This window comes from Notamacropus eugenii, chromosome 6 (genome assembly GCF_028372415.1).
Source record: "Notamacropus eugenii isolate mMacEug1 chromosome 6, mMacEug1.pri_v2, whole genome shotgun sequence".
Taxonomy (NCBI): Eukaryota; Metazoa; Chordata; class Mammalia; order Diprotodontia; family Macropodidae; genus Notamacropus; species Notamacropus eugenii.
The window spans coordinates 229505961-229523550 of NC_092877.1; the positions used below are offsets into that span (position 1 = coordinate 229505961).

The 17590-nt window shown below is 35.5% G+C and overlaps 1 protein-coding gene across 7 annotated transcripts in view; it reads right to left on the minus strand.

The window, feature by feature from the left end:
* The window catches only part of MBNL2 (muscleblind like splicing regulator 2), a 185379-nt gene that overhangs the window by 27403 nt on the left and 140386 nt on the right, over positions 1-17590 (minus strand). For 2 of the 7 annotated variants that reach the window (XM_072622088.1, XM_072622089.1), the window contains exons 5-8: positions 16346-16609; positions 9296-9349; positions 8510-8663; positions 1071-1165 (exon numbers count right to left, since the gene is read on the minus strand). In XM_072622088.1, coding sequence (XP_072478189.1) covers positions 1071-1165; positions 8510-8663; positions 9296-9349; positions 16346-16609 — 567 coding nt within the window. Of the gene's footprint in view, positions 1-1070; positions 1166-8190; positions 8425-8509; positions 8664-9295; positions 9350-16345; positions 16610-17590 lie in introns of those variants that run through there. The other 5 variants (XM_072622087.1, XM_072622085.1, XM_072622092.1 and 2 more) reach the window with 4 other exon arrangements.

Genomic DNA, 17590 nt, shown 5'->3' on the forward strand with positions numbered 1-17590 from the left:
ACTTCCATGTAAATGTAGTTTGGTGGGTTTATTCTTTTGACTTTGGTTTTATTAGAATTCCTCATTTTGTTATTTTTCTGCATCACTTAATCTCTCTCTCTCTTCCTCTGTCCCTCTGTCTCTCTCCCTCTCTGGCTCCTTCTCCTTTCCTCAATACCATTCTACTACTACAGGAGCCTTTGCAAGCCCTATCTTTCTTTTATGAAGATGTCCACCAGCAACATATGTGCTATGAGTTGTTTTTCCAAGAGTGGTCATGACTTGTGTTCATCCATCAATACTCTCCTGCTCGTTTTCTATGGGACAGGGGGAAACTAACTGGCCACCCCAGTCATGACTGAACTCACAGCTTTAATCTTATTAGCACCTTGTTCTAGTAAGCTGATCTAATTAGTCAAGATTGATTGGATCGAGTGTTTATGAACAAAGTGGCATGACAGTTTTCTTAGAGTACTGTATGTATGGTTAAGTAAGACTATGTCTACACAGTATGTGAAGAGTCCAGTGATTATGTAATAATCAGTGTGAACCATCAATCCAGAAAATTTAACCACCTCCCCCTCCCAAACTTCCCTCCCACTTCAAATCTGTTTCTGAGGAAAGAGTAGGCTCTAAAAAAAGAACAGTCCTTTCCTCTAGAACAGATCACTGGGTCTCAATTAACTGAATAGTTGCCTCAGTTCCATACCTCACTTTGTGTGGATAAAACCTTAAAATATAACCAGTTTGAAACAGTCCATGGTGTGTTTGGATGTCTTTTAACATAGAAATTCTGATTCCACTGGAGAGGCAATGCTCTACTAAAAGAAATTTCAGCCTGTCAGGTTAATTACACAATATTAGGTACAAAAACGAACAGTGCAACACAAAACATAGCTACATCATTATTTGCAGTAAATGTTAACTCTAAATAAGTGCAACCTGTCCATAAATGATTGCTATAAACTCATTAAAAATAAAATTTGATGGATAAAGATGAAAAAAAATTCTCATGGAGAATTTTTTTTTCAAAGTATCAGCACTCATTTAGAGTTTGGGATTTGTGAAAGAAAGCTTTAAAAGGAGCAAACCTGATTGGCTGTGGCTGTTGTGGCGAAGGGGACACTTGTTGCAGGAGTTGTTGCTGCAGAGACAGTGGCGGACGTAGCGCTGTGCATCATGGGTACTTTCAGGAGGGGAACCATGGAAGCAATGAACAGTAGGGTGTAGCATTATGGTGATAGAAGTGGTATTTTGGCATGGTGAATATCAGAGCAGCAAGCCATCATGGGTTAAACCAGCAGATGGCATGCAACCACAATGCAAAGCAAGGAAGCATGGGAGAGAAATAAAAAAGGGAAAATAGCTTATTACAAGTACAATTAAAGGAAGTTTTAAAACATAATCAGTGATTCCCAGAAAATCCAAAGCAGACTCCTTTGGTTGCATTAATAAAAATTTTATTTCTAAGTATGATTATTCCCCCAAGTTGTCTTTCTCTAATCCATGCGGCTATGAGTTCTTATAAATGTGAATAAAATTGTCCAACAACGTAGGAATTTATAATTTATTTTCTTTGACAGATTTGTGAAAGACAAAATGTTTTAATTATCAAATCAAAATGGGAAATGCTATTCCTTAAAATGATTTATGATTGGGCTGAAATTTTATTAGCATTCAATAATGCTGAGATTTTCAATTTGGCTCAAAATTCATATTTTTCAATAGCCCTGCTATCCTATTTCAATGGGACCTGCCATGGATTATTTATTTGTGCTCAAAAATTATAGCCTGGGTGCAAATAGTAATAAATGTGATGTAAAATAATCAAATTTATTTGGGTACAATTCATTTTAGATCCATTTTAATTGGAAATAATCAGTGGCTTCTACATTTAATCTTAGCTTGTTTTCATACAACACCAACTTTTAAAAAACAATCTACTTTTAATATTAAATTATATTTTCCAAGGGGGAACTAACATGATAATAAGAATGATCATAGAAGACGTAATAATAAGATGGTAACTTAAGCATTTTGTCTTATAAAACACTTCTACTTGGAAAAAATATATTGAAAAGAATTCTGGGAAACTCTGATAACTCTAACACACAGCAAAGAGGAAATAAAGGCACACCACTATGAAACTTTAAAACACCAATGAAATTAGCCTATTCTTTTTATAAACTAAGATACCCCCCTCCCCTTATGCTAGACCACATAAAATATACAAATAATCCAATAGAGATCACTGAAAAGCAGATTGGAATTCATGGTTTTATGCTAGTGTAGACTAGTAGTTAGAGCAGGGGATGTCACATCCAAGCTGTAGTTTTCTTAAAAACAAAACTCTAAAAACCCTATGAGTTAACTCTAAAGTCAAATAAGTCTTCAGATCTAACCATTTCCTAAGGAATGTCTGAGATTTCCAAAAAGAAGTTTGAAGCATGTGAAGGTATTATACAGAATATCAAAGACAAATAAAAAAGGTTGGAACCTACCAATACTGGTAGCGGGTGCCATGCACAAAACTGACCCTGCATGTCATGCAATGGGAGGTGGGAAAAGTGAATAAAGGGAAAGAGACAGGTTAGCTGTTTAGAGTTAACATTCAGAGTGAGATTCAAGCACACACAGATACCAGCAGAGGTTAGTTTAACGTGACCTTTGAAGATCATTCATAGCTTTCATCATTTATGAAATATAACTGACTTATGACTGGGTGCAAAAATTAAAGCACATTGACTGATAGGCATTTCATAATATAAAAATGTATTTAATAATATCAGATTTGTTTCTAACTTCTTTCCTCCAAGACCTCCATATAATTTGTAGACATTATCAAGTTATTCCCCTTAAAGAAAACAGTGGTTATTTTGCAGATGAAAACTAAGTATAGACAACTATCCAAGGTCACACAGTGTGTGAGTCAATAGTGTGGCTCGAAATAGAGTCCATATTCCTAAATTTGGGTCAAGTGTTCTATCCACTGTAGACTACGTTGTCTTCATTACATTATAACGATTGCTTCTTTTGTTACTGAAAATATTCCAAGTTAGCAAGGTCATCAAGATTCCCAAATAAGAAATCAAAAAAGGATGACATCTACCTCAGAAACTAAGGAAAGGCTGCCTCACAAATAACACTGTCTATGTGTATTTATCTTGTCATTGGCCTACTCCTTATATGGCTTATTTGTATTACTTGTATAACTGTATTACTTGTATACTTGTATAACTTGTATAACTTAAAGCCCTGTATAACTTAACTCTGTTGCCCCCAGAAAGACACATGCTTTTGTGATTATGTCTCAAGGAAACACAAAGAACAGCCTCCCAAGCCAAGAAACTATATAGTGAGGCCCAAAGGGTTTAAAACAGAAGGAAAGAAATCCAGGATCTTAAAGACCACCATGACTGCCAAAGATTCTTTCTCAATTTGTCTTGCAATCATACTGGACTTCACTTTGCTTAGGGAGTTTAGAAAACACTTTGGCTTTGACACCCTTCTTAAAAAGCAGGTGGTTAATTCCCCTGGCTATATGGTGCCAGAAATCATTTTTTCCCCTGGCTGCTGGCAATTCAGGCTAAAGCTTAAGGACAAAGGAAATCTTATGTTTGTCTTTGAAAGCCCATGACCATGTGAAAATGGAGTCTAGGAATCCTTTGGGGCTGGGGGATGGGAGGGGGGTAGGCGGGGCAGAGTATCAATGTTTAAATGATCCTTATTGCCTGGGCCCTTCTCTTTGCCTGCTATACTTACAGCAATGGTGATATGATTTGGATTCTTGATCCAACTGCTCGCTGAGCTCCTTGCATTTTGGACCCAGCTTTGTATCAGAAACTGGGTCTGAGTTGGGGGTCTTGCCTTGAACTGACAGTCACTGGGACTGATGGAAGGACCTTTAAGTGAGACCAATGATTTAGAAGCCTTCAGGAGAGTAGAGAGGAGTGGATGTTGGAACTTTTGTTCTGGCTTGTATCTTGAAGAGATCTGGAGGTTTTAATGGAATGAAAACCTAATATGAATCAACAGTGGGATCAGGCAGTCAAGAAAAGTGAATGTAACTTTAGGCTGCATTAAAAGTAATGGAGTCCAAGACTAGGGAGATAAGAGTCCCACTGTACTCTATCCTGGTTAGATCAGAGTACTATACTGGCTATATCAGAGGTACTATCTTCAGTTTTTGTCACCATGCTTTAGAAAGGACTGGAGCCATCTTGGGGGGAGAATGGCAACCAGGTTGGGGAAGGGCCTCAAGTTTGTGCATTATAAGGATCAGCTGAACCTGTGGTGGATGCTTAGCCCAGGGCAGAGAAAGTTTAGGAGTGAATAATTCTGCTTGGCTTACAGAGCTAGGAACAATGGTTAGAGATGGCAAAGAGGAGTTTTTAGAAGAGTTTCCTGACAAAAGATTCTCCAAAGTAAAACTGACTATGTAAGGTGACAAAGGACTCACCTTCACTGACCATCTTCAAATCAAAGCTAGATAATCACTCATCACCTATATTATTCAAAGGGATTCTTGTTCAGGAACGGATTACTCAGATGGCTTCTGAGGTCTCTTCCAACTCTGAGATTTTTGGGAAATGCTTACTTGACCCGATATGCTGTGTCTTGTGGATATAGCCCTGAATACCATGACACTGAAATAGCCACAATTTAACTATCTAAACAGGACCCATGGGGAGGTGGCATCATATAGTGGAGAGACCACTAGGTTCAGAGTCAGAAGATCTGGCTCTGCTGTGGTCTTCATTTCTTCTGTATGTGAGAGAAGTGGAATAGATGACATTTAAGGTCATAATTAGCTTTGAATCTACAATTTTATATAGCTTCCTTGAAACTCGTCTATGAATTTTGCACAAGACTACATAGACTCCATGTGAACCAAAATGTTTGGTTTATTTTTATCACATATCTACATAGTATTTAATAAAATGAAATGGTTAAGTGAGCTCTTTTATTGCCAATATGCTACACTGATGTATTATATTAGGGAGAGGAAAAAAAATGTTTGAGACATCTTTTGTTTGGATATTCTCACCAAAATGCAAATCAAAAAGATTTGTATATGTGTGTGTAAGTTGTCTGGATAACCCTATTATTCATTTAATATTTTATAAACTCAGTTTTCCCATCTGCAAAATGAGTATAATGATGCCTGCCACTGACTATAGTGAAAGATACTGAGAAATAATGAGATAATGTCTGCAAAAACACTTTCAGCAATTCAGAATAGACCTGTCAGAGATGCCAAAATTTATAATGCTGCTATTTTTGTAGATGTGTATTTTTTTTATTATTTTTCTAATAGCAAAAAAAAGAATGATAACTACTGGGTTAAATTTAAAAAGGGAAAATTAAATACTGTTAATATACTAGGGGCACCAATGAGGACAATTAGTTTTTTACAGGAGTTTCCAATCTTGCAAGGTATTGATGGTGTCCACACCACTATTAGGCAACAGTCTGCATGAAAGTTACCCTGTTTCAATGGTGCTAATTTCAGTAACTCATCAAAAACTTTACTATGAATGACCTTACGGTAAAGGATAACCTCTATATGGATATATGTTGCTCCTTTTTTCCTTTTATAAAATATTCTAAACATAAAAAAAAAATTATAGGGAGAAAAAAAAATTCTGCCAGTTTAAAGCAAAAAGACCATCATCCATCAAGCAGCAAAATAAAAAAAAAATGATTTAAAGTAATCATCTGAATTGTGTGATTTAAAACAACAATAATAACAATAATTTTATTATTATCATGGCTATTATGGATTTTGGAAAATGTATTTTATACAAAGTTAAAGCAATATCTGAAACTAGCCAGAAGTAAAGTGAGCATATTATTTCCTGAAATTGGCATGCAAAGGCAAAAAAAGAGTTTTGCTAATTTCTGTTCAGATTCATTTTTTTTCAGACATATATGGAGAACATGTACAAGCATCATAAAACTTCAAGAAAAAAGTAGTATTTGAGATGAACTCTTTCATGCATTGCATTTCACAAATGTTTCTATAAGTTTCTCTGCAGAGACTTACATTCTTGCATAGTTAAAAAAATTCACAATATGGCTATCCGGTGAAAGCACTTTTGACACACCTTTGGCTACTCCAAATTTCATGGAAATAGGTGGTTTACAATTAATCTCCCACAGTCAAAATGCACACGAAGTTTTCCTATACAAACGTGAATGATTAATTCATCCAATAGAGGGCAACAGTACACAGCCCCAGCAACATATTATGTTTCCTTAATTATTTAATATTCTTCCATGAATGAAAATCAAGAAATTGTACATGGCACACAGGAATGATTTGTTTTCTTGATTGGAAAATATCTAAATGATTTCTAAATAAAGTATTTTTAAATGAGAGTTTTTTTCTACGATTAAATGAAACAGTTATTATGGAGGGATGTTAAGAGTTAGTGTTAGAGGTGATAAAATGAATCACAAGTTATCTAAGTTCCACTGTTCAGCAGAGCTCTTGGGATTCATAGGCAGTTGCAAGGTTTGAACTGGGTTTGATGAACTTTCCCACATTTTTATGTTATTTTTCTACCTGTTTTTCAGAATCACAGAATTTTAAGAGCAAGAAGGAACCTTAGAGGTCATTTTGTCCAACGCACTTGTTTTCCAAATGAGAAACCTGAGAGGTGTATAGCACAGAAGTGAGAAGACTGGCTTCTGGTAACCCCAAAAGTTAGTGGCAGAGCCAAGAACAAAAAAACCCAGGTTTGTCTCTCTTTCTGTTATACCATGTTGCTGCCCAAACTTATCACAGCCAGGGGACTAGTGGTGGAAATCTCATCAACATAACATTAGGAGATGCCTGTGGAAATCCTAAAACAGCTGGTTATCTCAGAGGACCTTGTCCTAAAAGCCTAACTTGGAATAATGCCATTGAATTCCATTAGCCATAGCGACTTGTAGCTTTGTATCTCTAGAAATACATGTTATAAATGTACCAAAACATAATCAAATTGGGCTTTATTTACCATGGTACCAGTGTAGCCTTAACAGTAGGCAGTGACTTCCAACATGGGAAAGTGCATTTTGTGGGAGCATGATTTCTAGTTTTAAAATAAATATAAAACCTTAAACCAAGAAAGCAGAGCACTATGAATCCTTTCACTTGCTTAATTTGCATACTTATTACAACTTTAAAAATGTTTTTTAAAAGATTAATAAACACATGCCAGAGTATACATATAATAACAAAATATCAGGAAAGACTATTAAAAAAACTTCTTAGACTGACATGCTTACCATACATATTAGGAGCTGAAAAAAAAATCCTTGAAAAGATTAGCCACTCTAATAATATGCCATTTAAAATGTTTGATTTCATTAGGGTTTTTTTTTATAGTAAATAAACTAGCTTAAATTTGTTTCCTTTAAAAGATTAAATAATGTTGAAATACTACCACCATCACTATCACACCCACCCCAACCTAAAAAAGCATAATAATTAAAAAAAAACCCAAACTCAATATACTTTCTACTCCCCAAGGCCTAAGTCATTCCCTGGCAATAGTTATACTATGACAGAGCAACAACAGGTCATTTTGGTCTACGGTGTGAAAAAAAACAAACAAACAGCTAATTAAGTAAAAGAAAAAAATCATAAATTGATTGCTAGGTGTTGTGTAAACTAACCATTCATTAACTGATTTCTCCCCATATTTGGTGCCATACACTATACTATGTAAAGACAATAGGATGTAACAGAATGAGAGCTGGAACTAGGATTTGGAAAACTTGAATTCTCCTCCCAGGTCCACTGCTGACTTAGTACATGTCCTTTGGAAGCCTCATTTCCCTTATCTGAGATATCAGAGGCTATATTTAGATGATCTTTAAGGTTTACCAGTAGAATCCTAAGGTTAACATAAATGACCCTCAAATAGCCAGAAAGAGTCAATATTGAAGCATCTCACATGTTACCAGGGAGTGACTTGGCACTAAGAATTAAGGTCTTTGCAAATCTGATATTGCTGGAGATGGAGAAAGGTATAGACAAGGACAGTATGACTGGAAGATTTTCCTTAAATTACATTGCTTGTCTTTTGAATGTGTACTCTCTAGGAAAAGATAGAGGTTAATATTCATATATGTTATACATACCTATGCATATATATGCAAATATATGTATATGTACATATATAAAACATTAATAATAAATCTTGGGTTCATTTGGAAATGTTTCATATTAAAAGGATATGTTTTTATTAGCAATACTCAGTCTGTAAATACAGAAAAACAAGAGATCTGGTTTTTTATCATCTCAAGGATCAAATCTTGTATTTAATTATCTAAACTGTTTGGCTTTAGAATCATAGCAGGCTTTAGATGAAATTCAAATTAACATAAATCCTTCTAGATCCATGTTTCAGTCCGTGCTGTACCTTTAAAAGTAGAGGAGGCATCACCAAATAGCTTAAAGAAATGAAAAAAAGAGAGTGAATTACCAGAAGCACATTCAAACCAGTGGTTTTTTCCTAAAATATTAAGTGGAACATACCTGTCGGAATAAATGCTGTATGTTGCTGCAACTGTGCGTGGGCTAGTGCCTGCTGACAATGCAAGACGCTGGGATTAAAGACGGCACTGGCACCGTTGCTTTTTTCAAGTGCTTGTCTCTTTGGTAAAGGGTGAAGAGCACCGGGAGGAAAGGCCTACAAATAAGGAATTGTGATAAGACTTGTAGAACTTAAAGTAAAAACATACCCAGTCTACACAGAGATAAAATATTGCAACATACTTTAAAAATTGACAGCTAAAGAGATGCCTTTGCATGCACCTTAATTCAAACAGCAGCGATGTACAATGAGTGAGGTTTTGTTATTGAGGGCAAAAGCATGATTTCATTAACCTAAGACTGTAGCACCACAACTATGGAAAAGGAAACTATCAAGCAACAAAAATGGCATCTGCTTTAAGAATGAGTTAAACTATTCTAAAGGAAAAAGGCACTTGTATTATTAATGTCTAGTACTTTTTTCCCCCTAACTGCACAAAAATATTTGGAGTTTAAAAGTTAATAAGGATTTTAATGAGGACTTTCTTTTACCAAATCACTGAAACTTGCTTCAAAACTTTTAGAAACGGTATTAAAACATGTTAGAATTAAATGATTCTCTTGCACTTATTATATATGAAAAATGAGATGGCTAAACACTAAATTGGATATTTCCATAAATTAATAATAATGGCTGTTTTCAACTGATGTTAAAACAAAAAGCAATACAAATCTCAGTTGGTTTTCTGAAAAGCTACATGCAAAGCGAAAGGTGAAAGGTCAAAGTACCAGGTCTACAGTTGCTTCGAGAGGTCGCTTCATTGCTTTGGCAGTCGACTGAGTCTTTTAATAACAGGCAGCGAGCACATGATGGCAGTGGGCCAATGGGATTCAAGCGAATTAACATACAGGTAAACAGCAAGCAGAGGTGCATCATGGGAACGGCATTGCATTGTGGATAGGTGAGAAGGAAAAAAATATTCTGAATGCAATATACAACATACAGAACACTAGGCATGCACAACAACAAAAATGTTCTCTAAGGAAATGAATATTACACCTTGAATTAGTATTGAAGCAAAAATGCATCTACTATACCTTAGTTAAAAGCATATAAGAGAGTAAGATATAGATGTTTGAAATTCAGGAAAGTTAATTAAAATAGCAGCTTGCATACACACTGTAAGCATTTTTATATTGCTTCACAGAAATGCAAAAATCTTAGAGATTACATGGGTTGATTCAGAAGAACTTCTGATAAGTTAGTTGTCAAGTCAAAAATAATCTAATAATTGTTGTTTGCTGCCCAAGTTGGATAATATTTCATGTTTTCACACCAAATCTACCATAGCAAAGTGAAGTGACAAACTGGGACAAAAAAAATTCAGGCAAAAAAAAAATAACAAACACCAAATTATTTAGGCAAAAGTGTTTGGGACTTTCTTTTTCTTTGGCTGAATTATGTGGACAATTGCCTCGGTTCTCCATTTTACTTTGCCATTGTGGACTTGGCAGTGTGAAGTACCCTTCTGATTTTAGCAAGCTTTGGAATTAAAGTTTTTTTCTCATTTTCCCCAATTTCATACTAAAATTTTATATCTGTTGACTAACTTATCATCCATCCAATAGTATCTACTACATTTGGAGTGGTGGCTTAGGTGTTTTTCACTTACCGCAATATACTGAGAAAATGACACTTTTTTTTTTTAGCAATATAAGTTTTTCTGAGCTATCAAACTCATCTATATTCAGTAAATTTATATGTATATATAGAAAGATCAATGACTGAGTTATTAGTAAGAGCATGGAACTGATGGTTAGAAAAGGAGTAACAGCTAAAAACAGCAGACTTGTTAAAATGCTTAAACCAAATAACATGTTTAGCACATAACCATACTCTGTTGCCAATATTTGCATTTAAAGGGCTGAAATGAAAACAAAGGTTGATCTGATTAGATCACAACAGAAAATTTTGCTAATATTTTCTAGTTTTTACAAAGATTCATAGTAGTATAATAGCATTCTGTGAAAATACATAGGATTGAAGAAATTGCCATAAATGAAACAAAAAAAATTCCTTTTTTGTGCAGCACAATAGGTAAGCCCCTCATGTTTAATTAATAAATTCATACTTATGCTGAACTTATTCTAAACTCCAGATGTGGAAGAACAGACAGAAAATAAATAAATTATGGAAAAGCAGTCAGACTAACACTGAAATAGAGACATATGCTGGGCCACATTTTTCTCCATAAATAAAGTGTCACTCATGAACATTTGAAAATTCCGATTAAAAAATATGGGACAGAGGGAAGGAGGGAGGAAAAGAGGGAGGGAGGAAGAGGGGGAGAGAGAAAGAGAGAGAGAGAGAAAGAGAGAAAGAGAGAGAGAGAGAGAGAGAGAGAGAGAGAGAGAGAGAGAGAGAGAGAGAGAGAAGAGATGGTCAAAGCAGGGAAAACCCACAAGGAAATTAGGAGACAGGAAATGTTTGATGAAGAAAAAGATATTCAGGATGACAGAGTGCTAAAGAGAAGACTAGGAAGAATAATGGATACAGAAGAAGTTTAAATGAGACATGAAAAAGGGAGTCTGGGTAGAAGGTATACATTAGAATCAATGGCTGCCACTGTTGATGAACCATGGTTCCTGCTTTAAAAAATGAACACTGGCTACGTAGGTGAACTCCTATCAGAGAAGTTACTACATCGTCATAGTGCTTCTGTCACTTGTTTAAAACAATAAAGCTTATTTCCCTCTTAACGGAATGACATTAAAAAAAGCTTAATCAGTGATAACTACAGAAGTACACATCTTCTTTTTCTCAAGGGAATTAAAATCAATTTGATAATCTAGCACACCTGAGCTTCAATTATCTGTATATGTCAAGTAACATATTCTCCATGTCCATTTTTTGCCATGTACTAGAGTATAACTTAGTTTCTGATTATCTTATTTTAGCACCAAAGTGCCAGCAGGGTTCAATAATGCCTATGGGAATCACTGGTATCCTTGGCAGACCTACTGAAAAGGCAAGGAATTAAAAAAAACAGGAAGAAGAAAAGGAGAAAGGAAGAAAAGAAAGGAAACAAAAAGAGAGAAGTACGTAGAGTTGGAAGTGATGGTATGCATACCGTAACTGCCTCAGATCCTACTCAATGGCTTTAGTATCATCTGCCTGTCTCTGGACTATTGTGAGTGTCATAGTAGTTCTAATTTTCTACGTAGCAAAACTAAGCCCTTCACTCAGTCTTAGGGATCCTAAAAGAAACATTTCTAGAATGAAGAATGTTGCTCTAATTCTTAGATACCATCCTCTCCCTCAGCCCTGAACTCCATGAAACCTTCCCCTGAGAGCTGCCTTTCTTTTCTTATTCCAACTCTGCAAATGATCTTTACTTTCTCAAATATCTTATAGAACTTTGCATTGACCCCTTCTTTGTACTTATCACATTATACTGTGTATTATGGGTAGGTGTTTATGTGTAATCCTCCTTAGTAGACAATATGTTTTTGAAGGTTAGTGCTGGACCATGTGACTTATTTGGTTTTTTCCCCAGGGCCTAGCACATAAGCAGTACTTAATAAATGAGTTGAATTATCCTGAATTATCTAGTCTTTTTTTTTTCATTGTTTCTGCCCAGATAAACTTTCCTTACCATGTTGAACCAAGCCTTGTCCTTACATCTCACTCTTCTAGACAGATCAAGAGGCTTTCTTTCTTGTTACTGTTATTTTGCTAACATATGTTGTTCACTAACCCTAACCCTGCCCAATTGTTGGTGAGACAGTGAATTCCTCAGGTCCATTTTCAGTTCAGTTAAGCATGCCACTCAACTGTGCCACTTTCTGCTATCTGACTTGGTCCAGATCTGTGATTTCATTCGTGTTAAGAGATTTCTACTTTAGAGAACTCTCTATACCATTTCAGATAATCTGCAATCACCCTGCAATTTATAGTTTCAGAGAGGAGCCTGGGACAACTCTAAGTCAAGTGACCTGCCTCTGATCATCCAGATAGTATGTACCAAAGGCCTGAACCCAAGCTGGGCCTCATTTGCTAAGCCTTCCTGCTTCCTATCAATGCTAATATTTTCTACACACTCATAAAAGGTTTGAATGAGATTGTAATGCATAAAATGTCCCAGAATTAGGTATGCTGACGGAAAACTCAACTTAATTCTCTAAATTCACAGCATCACAGGGACCATGTTATCCCAAACTCCAGCCAGACTTGACACATATTGCTGCTTTGCAAGCTAGTAAAGGCTTTTGCTAAAGGAATGTGCTGTCACTACAGTACTATTGTTTCAGAAAGGAATCTTTGCTGAGTTGTTAGAGACCTAATTGCGCAAACACCCAAAGGCTGCCTGTTTCTCTTTAGTCAGAGCTGTCAGTTACATCTGTTTGATAATGCATTCCTTCTTCAAATAGCCAAAATAGTAGATGACCCCTCTGCCGCAAGAGAAACAGACATAAAGCAAGGAATCAGCTGAAGGAAAAGGCAATTTAAAATCCTTTCTTGGTAATGATTGATACTGGAAAGTTAAGGTTTTCCCCCTTAATTTAATTTGGGTTATTTTTTTTCTGCATAGAACCTAGAATCATAGGACTAGAAAGGATCTTACATGTTTAATCCATATTAAAATGACATCTAAGTTATTCCAGTGAGGCTATATTTTAAAGATCTTTATATTGCCTTACCTTCCTTGGTAAAAGCGTTTCATTGTCTGAAATTCATTTACATCTCAAATCTAACACCTGTCTATATCAATTTTGATATACATCAATGGAAGAGTGGGCCAGTTTGAGTTAGCTCCAGCATAATCTTGGACTTCAGTCTATTAATATTTGCTATTTAAAACATTTAAATTTTGTTAAATTTAAATTTTTAAAACTTAATTTATTAAATTAATTAATTATAATTGTAATAAATATATTTTATTAAATATATTAAAATATATAAAATAAGAAATGAAATTAATTATTAAATTTAAATTAAAAATATTTAAGACATTTAAAAAGCTTAGCATCTTTATGAAAAACATTTTGACTTCTTATACCTGCTAAAAGGATCTTGGAGACTTCCACAAATCTGTTACTACACTGTGAAAACCAACAGATTACATTCTAACCTTTCTTAGATCTAATTGTTCAATCCCTAAAGTTTATCCTGTGCTTTTGTAGCCTCATGAATAGAACATAGATAGGTTGCTAGTATAAAGTTTTGGGAGGATTCAGTATTCAGAATAAGGGCTAAGGGCCAGGACAAGAAAACTGAAGGCCCAAATAGGGTTTGACCAGGACACAAAGGACAAGGGAACAAAGTCTGGAGGTCAGGTAAGTCCTGCCAAGGTTGAACAGAACGTCAGATTTCAACTTTGAAAAAAAAGGTGCAAAATGGTCAATTGTACCCAGTTTCTATGTGTTTTTCATGAACAATTGAGACGTGTATAACAGATGCAAAGGTTTTTAAAGAATGCTTACATTTTCATATATGTTAACAAAATTGATTTAAATGAAAAATCAGATAACTTTTGTATGATTACACAGGAAAATTCTCTCCTATTAACTCTGCAGATTTAAAAAGACCTTCTATGGTGGGAAGTAGATTATCTTTTGATTATTATAATTCAAGAAGCACAAAAGGAGCAGTAAAAACAGAAGCCCCATATCTCTGGCACTTAGCACAATTCCTGGCCTGTCAGGGACACTTAATAAATGCTTTGTTGAATAAATTCTCCTTTTCTGGGCTAGAGAATTTTAAATTCTTTTATAATCTTTTTTTTTTTGAGCTGGAAAAAAACCCCAAACTTACATTTTAACTTCAAATGTCTGCAAATTTGTTCCTTAGTTCATTTACTTCCCAGGCAGTAGTAACTACTGAATGAATTCTATGTGTTCATTACATTTCTTTCCTAGGTGACTAGTTCGTTGATATCATCTGGCTATATTAATTATAAAAGTCACAATTCACATTTGTGTTTTCATATCAAGAAGTAGAAGAGTATGTCTCTAGTGTACCAGCAGTGTTAGCATTAGAACAGAAACCCAGCTGAATCCACAAATCCACAAAACTCGCAACTGACTTCTGTTAAACATATGTGACAAGTTGTTTGAGAGGGTTATGTGGCTTCTCTTTCTGTAAGAACATTTTTTGGGGTTGTTTTTCAGTAGACAGAGTACCCAAAATACTGGGAATCTGAATTTAGATACAGTGTAACAATTCAAGAAACTATAGTTTTTAGCGCTACATTTACTGCAAAAACTTTCCTTAATCTATGTTGATGATATGAAGATATTCCCCACAGCGGGGTTGTGAACTGCTACCATCAGCCCTTGTCATGTGGGCATGTAAACTGAGCTCAGTGTTTGGAGCTCAGGAAGGTTTATGGAAACTCAGATTTCTTATTAATACCGTAAATTAATACCAGCTCCACCAGGTGTTGAGTAAGTTTTGTGGGGTAGTCTAGGACCCGAGCCACCCTTTTTCAATTTTTTTCTATTGGAAAACATTTTAAGACTTCCAAAATCACTTTCTACATAATTTAAGGTGAGTTTTCTTATCTCCAAATTGGAAAAAATATTTGCACTATCTACAGCATATGGTTGTTGTGAGGAAAACACTACGTATTGGTGAGTTATTAATATGCCTGTTGGTTACTTAGAATTGCTTGTATACTGAAAAAATAAAATTATAATTAAAAGACATTTCTCACAAGGTATTAAAACAGCTAAAACTGAAGTGCTTTTCACTTTGAAAAAAGTGACATATAAAATGTGTCAAAACCTTATTTACTCTAAAGAGCCCTTCATACCTGGAAATAATAATTAACCACCTAATGAGTGCAGTACTTCTTTCTTTTATAAAACCAGTTCCAAAAGTATTCATTTGCCAAAAAAGAAACATTAAATTTTTCTATATTTTGAAATAATATTATATTGCATTTTTTGTACATGGCTCCATTGATACAGATGCATTGAGGAAGACAGTAAGTTCAGAGGGAATGACGAGAGAGAGGAGAAATGAGAATGAGGAAGACATGAAAAATAGCAACCCTTTGAAAGAGGCCTGAAGGACAAAACAAGGACATGAGATGGATAAATTACACATCTATATCTTAATAAGTTTACCAAAAATCACAGAATTGTGTCATTTTGACAGGCTACTTTATTAAGTGCTGGTAGGCAATTAATATGAAATATATTCAAAGGGGAAATAATTGCCTACGGCCTTTCTTATCTTAAAGCAAGGCATTGTTACATCAGAATTCTTATACCAACAGAAATGAACGTGGAACTACTCTGCTCAAGCAGGTAAGAGCAGAAGGTATTTTGAGAAAAAGTCTGAAACGTCTGCCTTGTTTTGTCCAACTTTGTTGCTAACGTTGCTACTCAATGAAGCTCATTAACTTCAATTACTTTTTGTTTCCCACTCTGAAGATAAAAGGTCCAGACCTTCTTCACCTGTTATAGCCAGTGCTCTCAATACATCTGTATAACCCCTCCCTCCATGTAGTTTGATAATATTCTTGTATCACAAAACTACACTGATACATTTAAGTCTGGAGGTTAAGAAATAACGTTGGAGAGGAGAACAGGAAGTATTTAATAACTCTACACCCAAGGGGTTTATCTATTGTGCTGAAATAGCAAAGGAAGGGTAGACACTGAAGAAACTAATACAGTAGGGAAGAAATGGCAGCAGCATTCCCAATTTCCTAGCTACTTTGCGGGCAGTCCAAAGGGAACGTGGCCTCAGGAAAATTCCTACTGTTAGGGGCACCATGGCTGGGCAGGAGGAAGGTGGCCAAAGGCAAAGCTGGGGAGATGCTCACTTACCATTACTGTCGCTGCTGCAGCGGCTGCCTGAGCGGCCACGGCAGCCTGGTTGGCTTGGTGCTGAGCAGCTTTGATTTTGGCCTGCAAGTGTGCAGGAGGGTGGAAATATTTGCATTTTTCCCTCATGCAACGACCCTTTATGTAATCCATACAAACGGTTACAGTGTTGTCATTTGTATCAATCATTGTGCTGTCTGAAGGATGAGCAAAGCGGCAGTCAGTCTCTCCCCGCGCACAGTTTCCTCTCTGGAACTCCCTGCACACCTAAAAACATATGGCAGAGAGGAGAAATTGAAGGTGATGGACCAAATGGCAGGAATGTTCTTAAAGGAAAGATGGTGCGGTTTTTCTCCCGTTAGTGGTTGTTCCTTCCATTCCATTTATGAGAAAGCCTTATTTAATACCCAATCAGTCCTCAGTTAAACAGCATTTTGCTCTTCTCTGCTTTTAGGATGAAGAGATAAAGAACAAGAATATAAGCTGAGATCAGGGTCCTAGTAAAGAATTCACCTGCAACCAGGTATGATCTCTTCTTTGCCTTCCCACATTTCCATGGTTTTCTCCGGGTTCCTACAGGTTTACATGTAACAAAAAGGGGCAGGGGAAGAAGGAATCAAAGCTATTTTTCCCCTTACTGAGGTAAGAGTAAGTCCTGCTATAGATAATAATAATAATTGATGTCTGTAATTATGAGTCTAATGAACTATAAGATCCTTAATCATCAAAGACAGATTCAGTTATGCTCACTATAGTGTACTTGGTAAAACATCAAAGTGGATTAATATGTTTTAGAAATATTTCCAAGAGGAAACGCTGAAATAAAAAAGGGCTTTTCCCTCAACTCTCATCTCCAAACTGCAAGTAACCAGAACATGCCATCTCCAAAGCATTCTTTTCAACACAGTTTTAGTATATAAAGCAAAATTTCTTTAGAATTAGGAAATTCTCAGTAATTTGTTAGTACTAATGTCAGTAGTATAGAAAAAAAGACTAATAAAATTTTAAATTGTCTTCAGATTTTAATTCTAAAAGTTAAATATTATTTTGTTAAAGTGGTGTTTTGTGCCTTAATCACATTTATTGATGTATGAAAGTCTTTAACTGAGCTTAGTTCTGGGTGTGAAATGCAAGCTTCCTAAAATTCAAACATATTTCTTGAACCCATTATAAAAATATCAGTAGGTCTTTCCCGCTAGGAACGTTAACTAACATTCTGTCTTTAGCTTGTAACAAGTGAAGGAAACA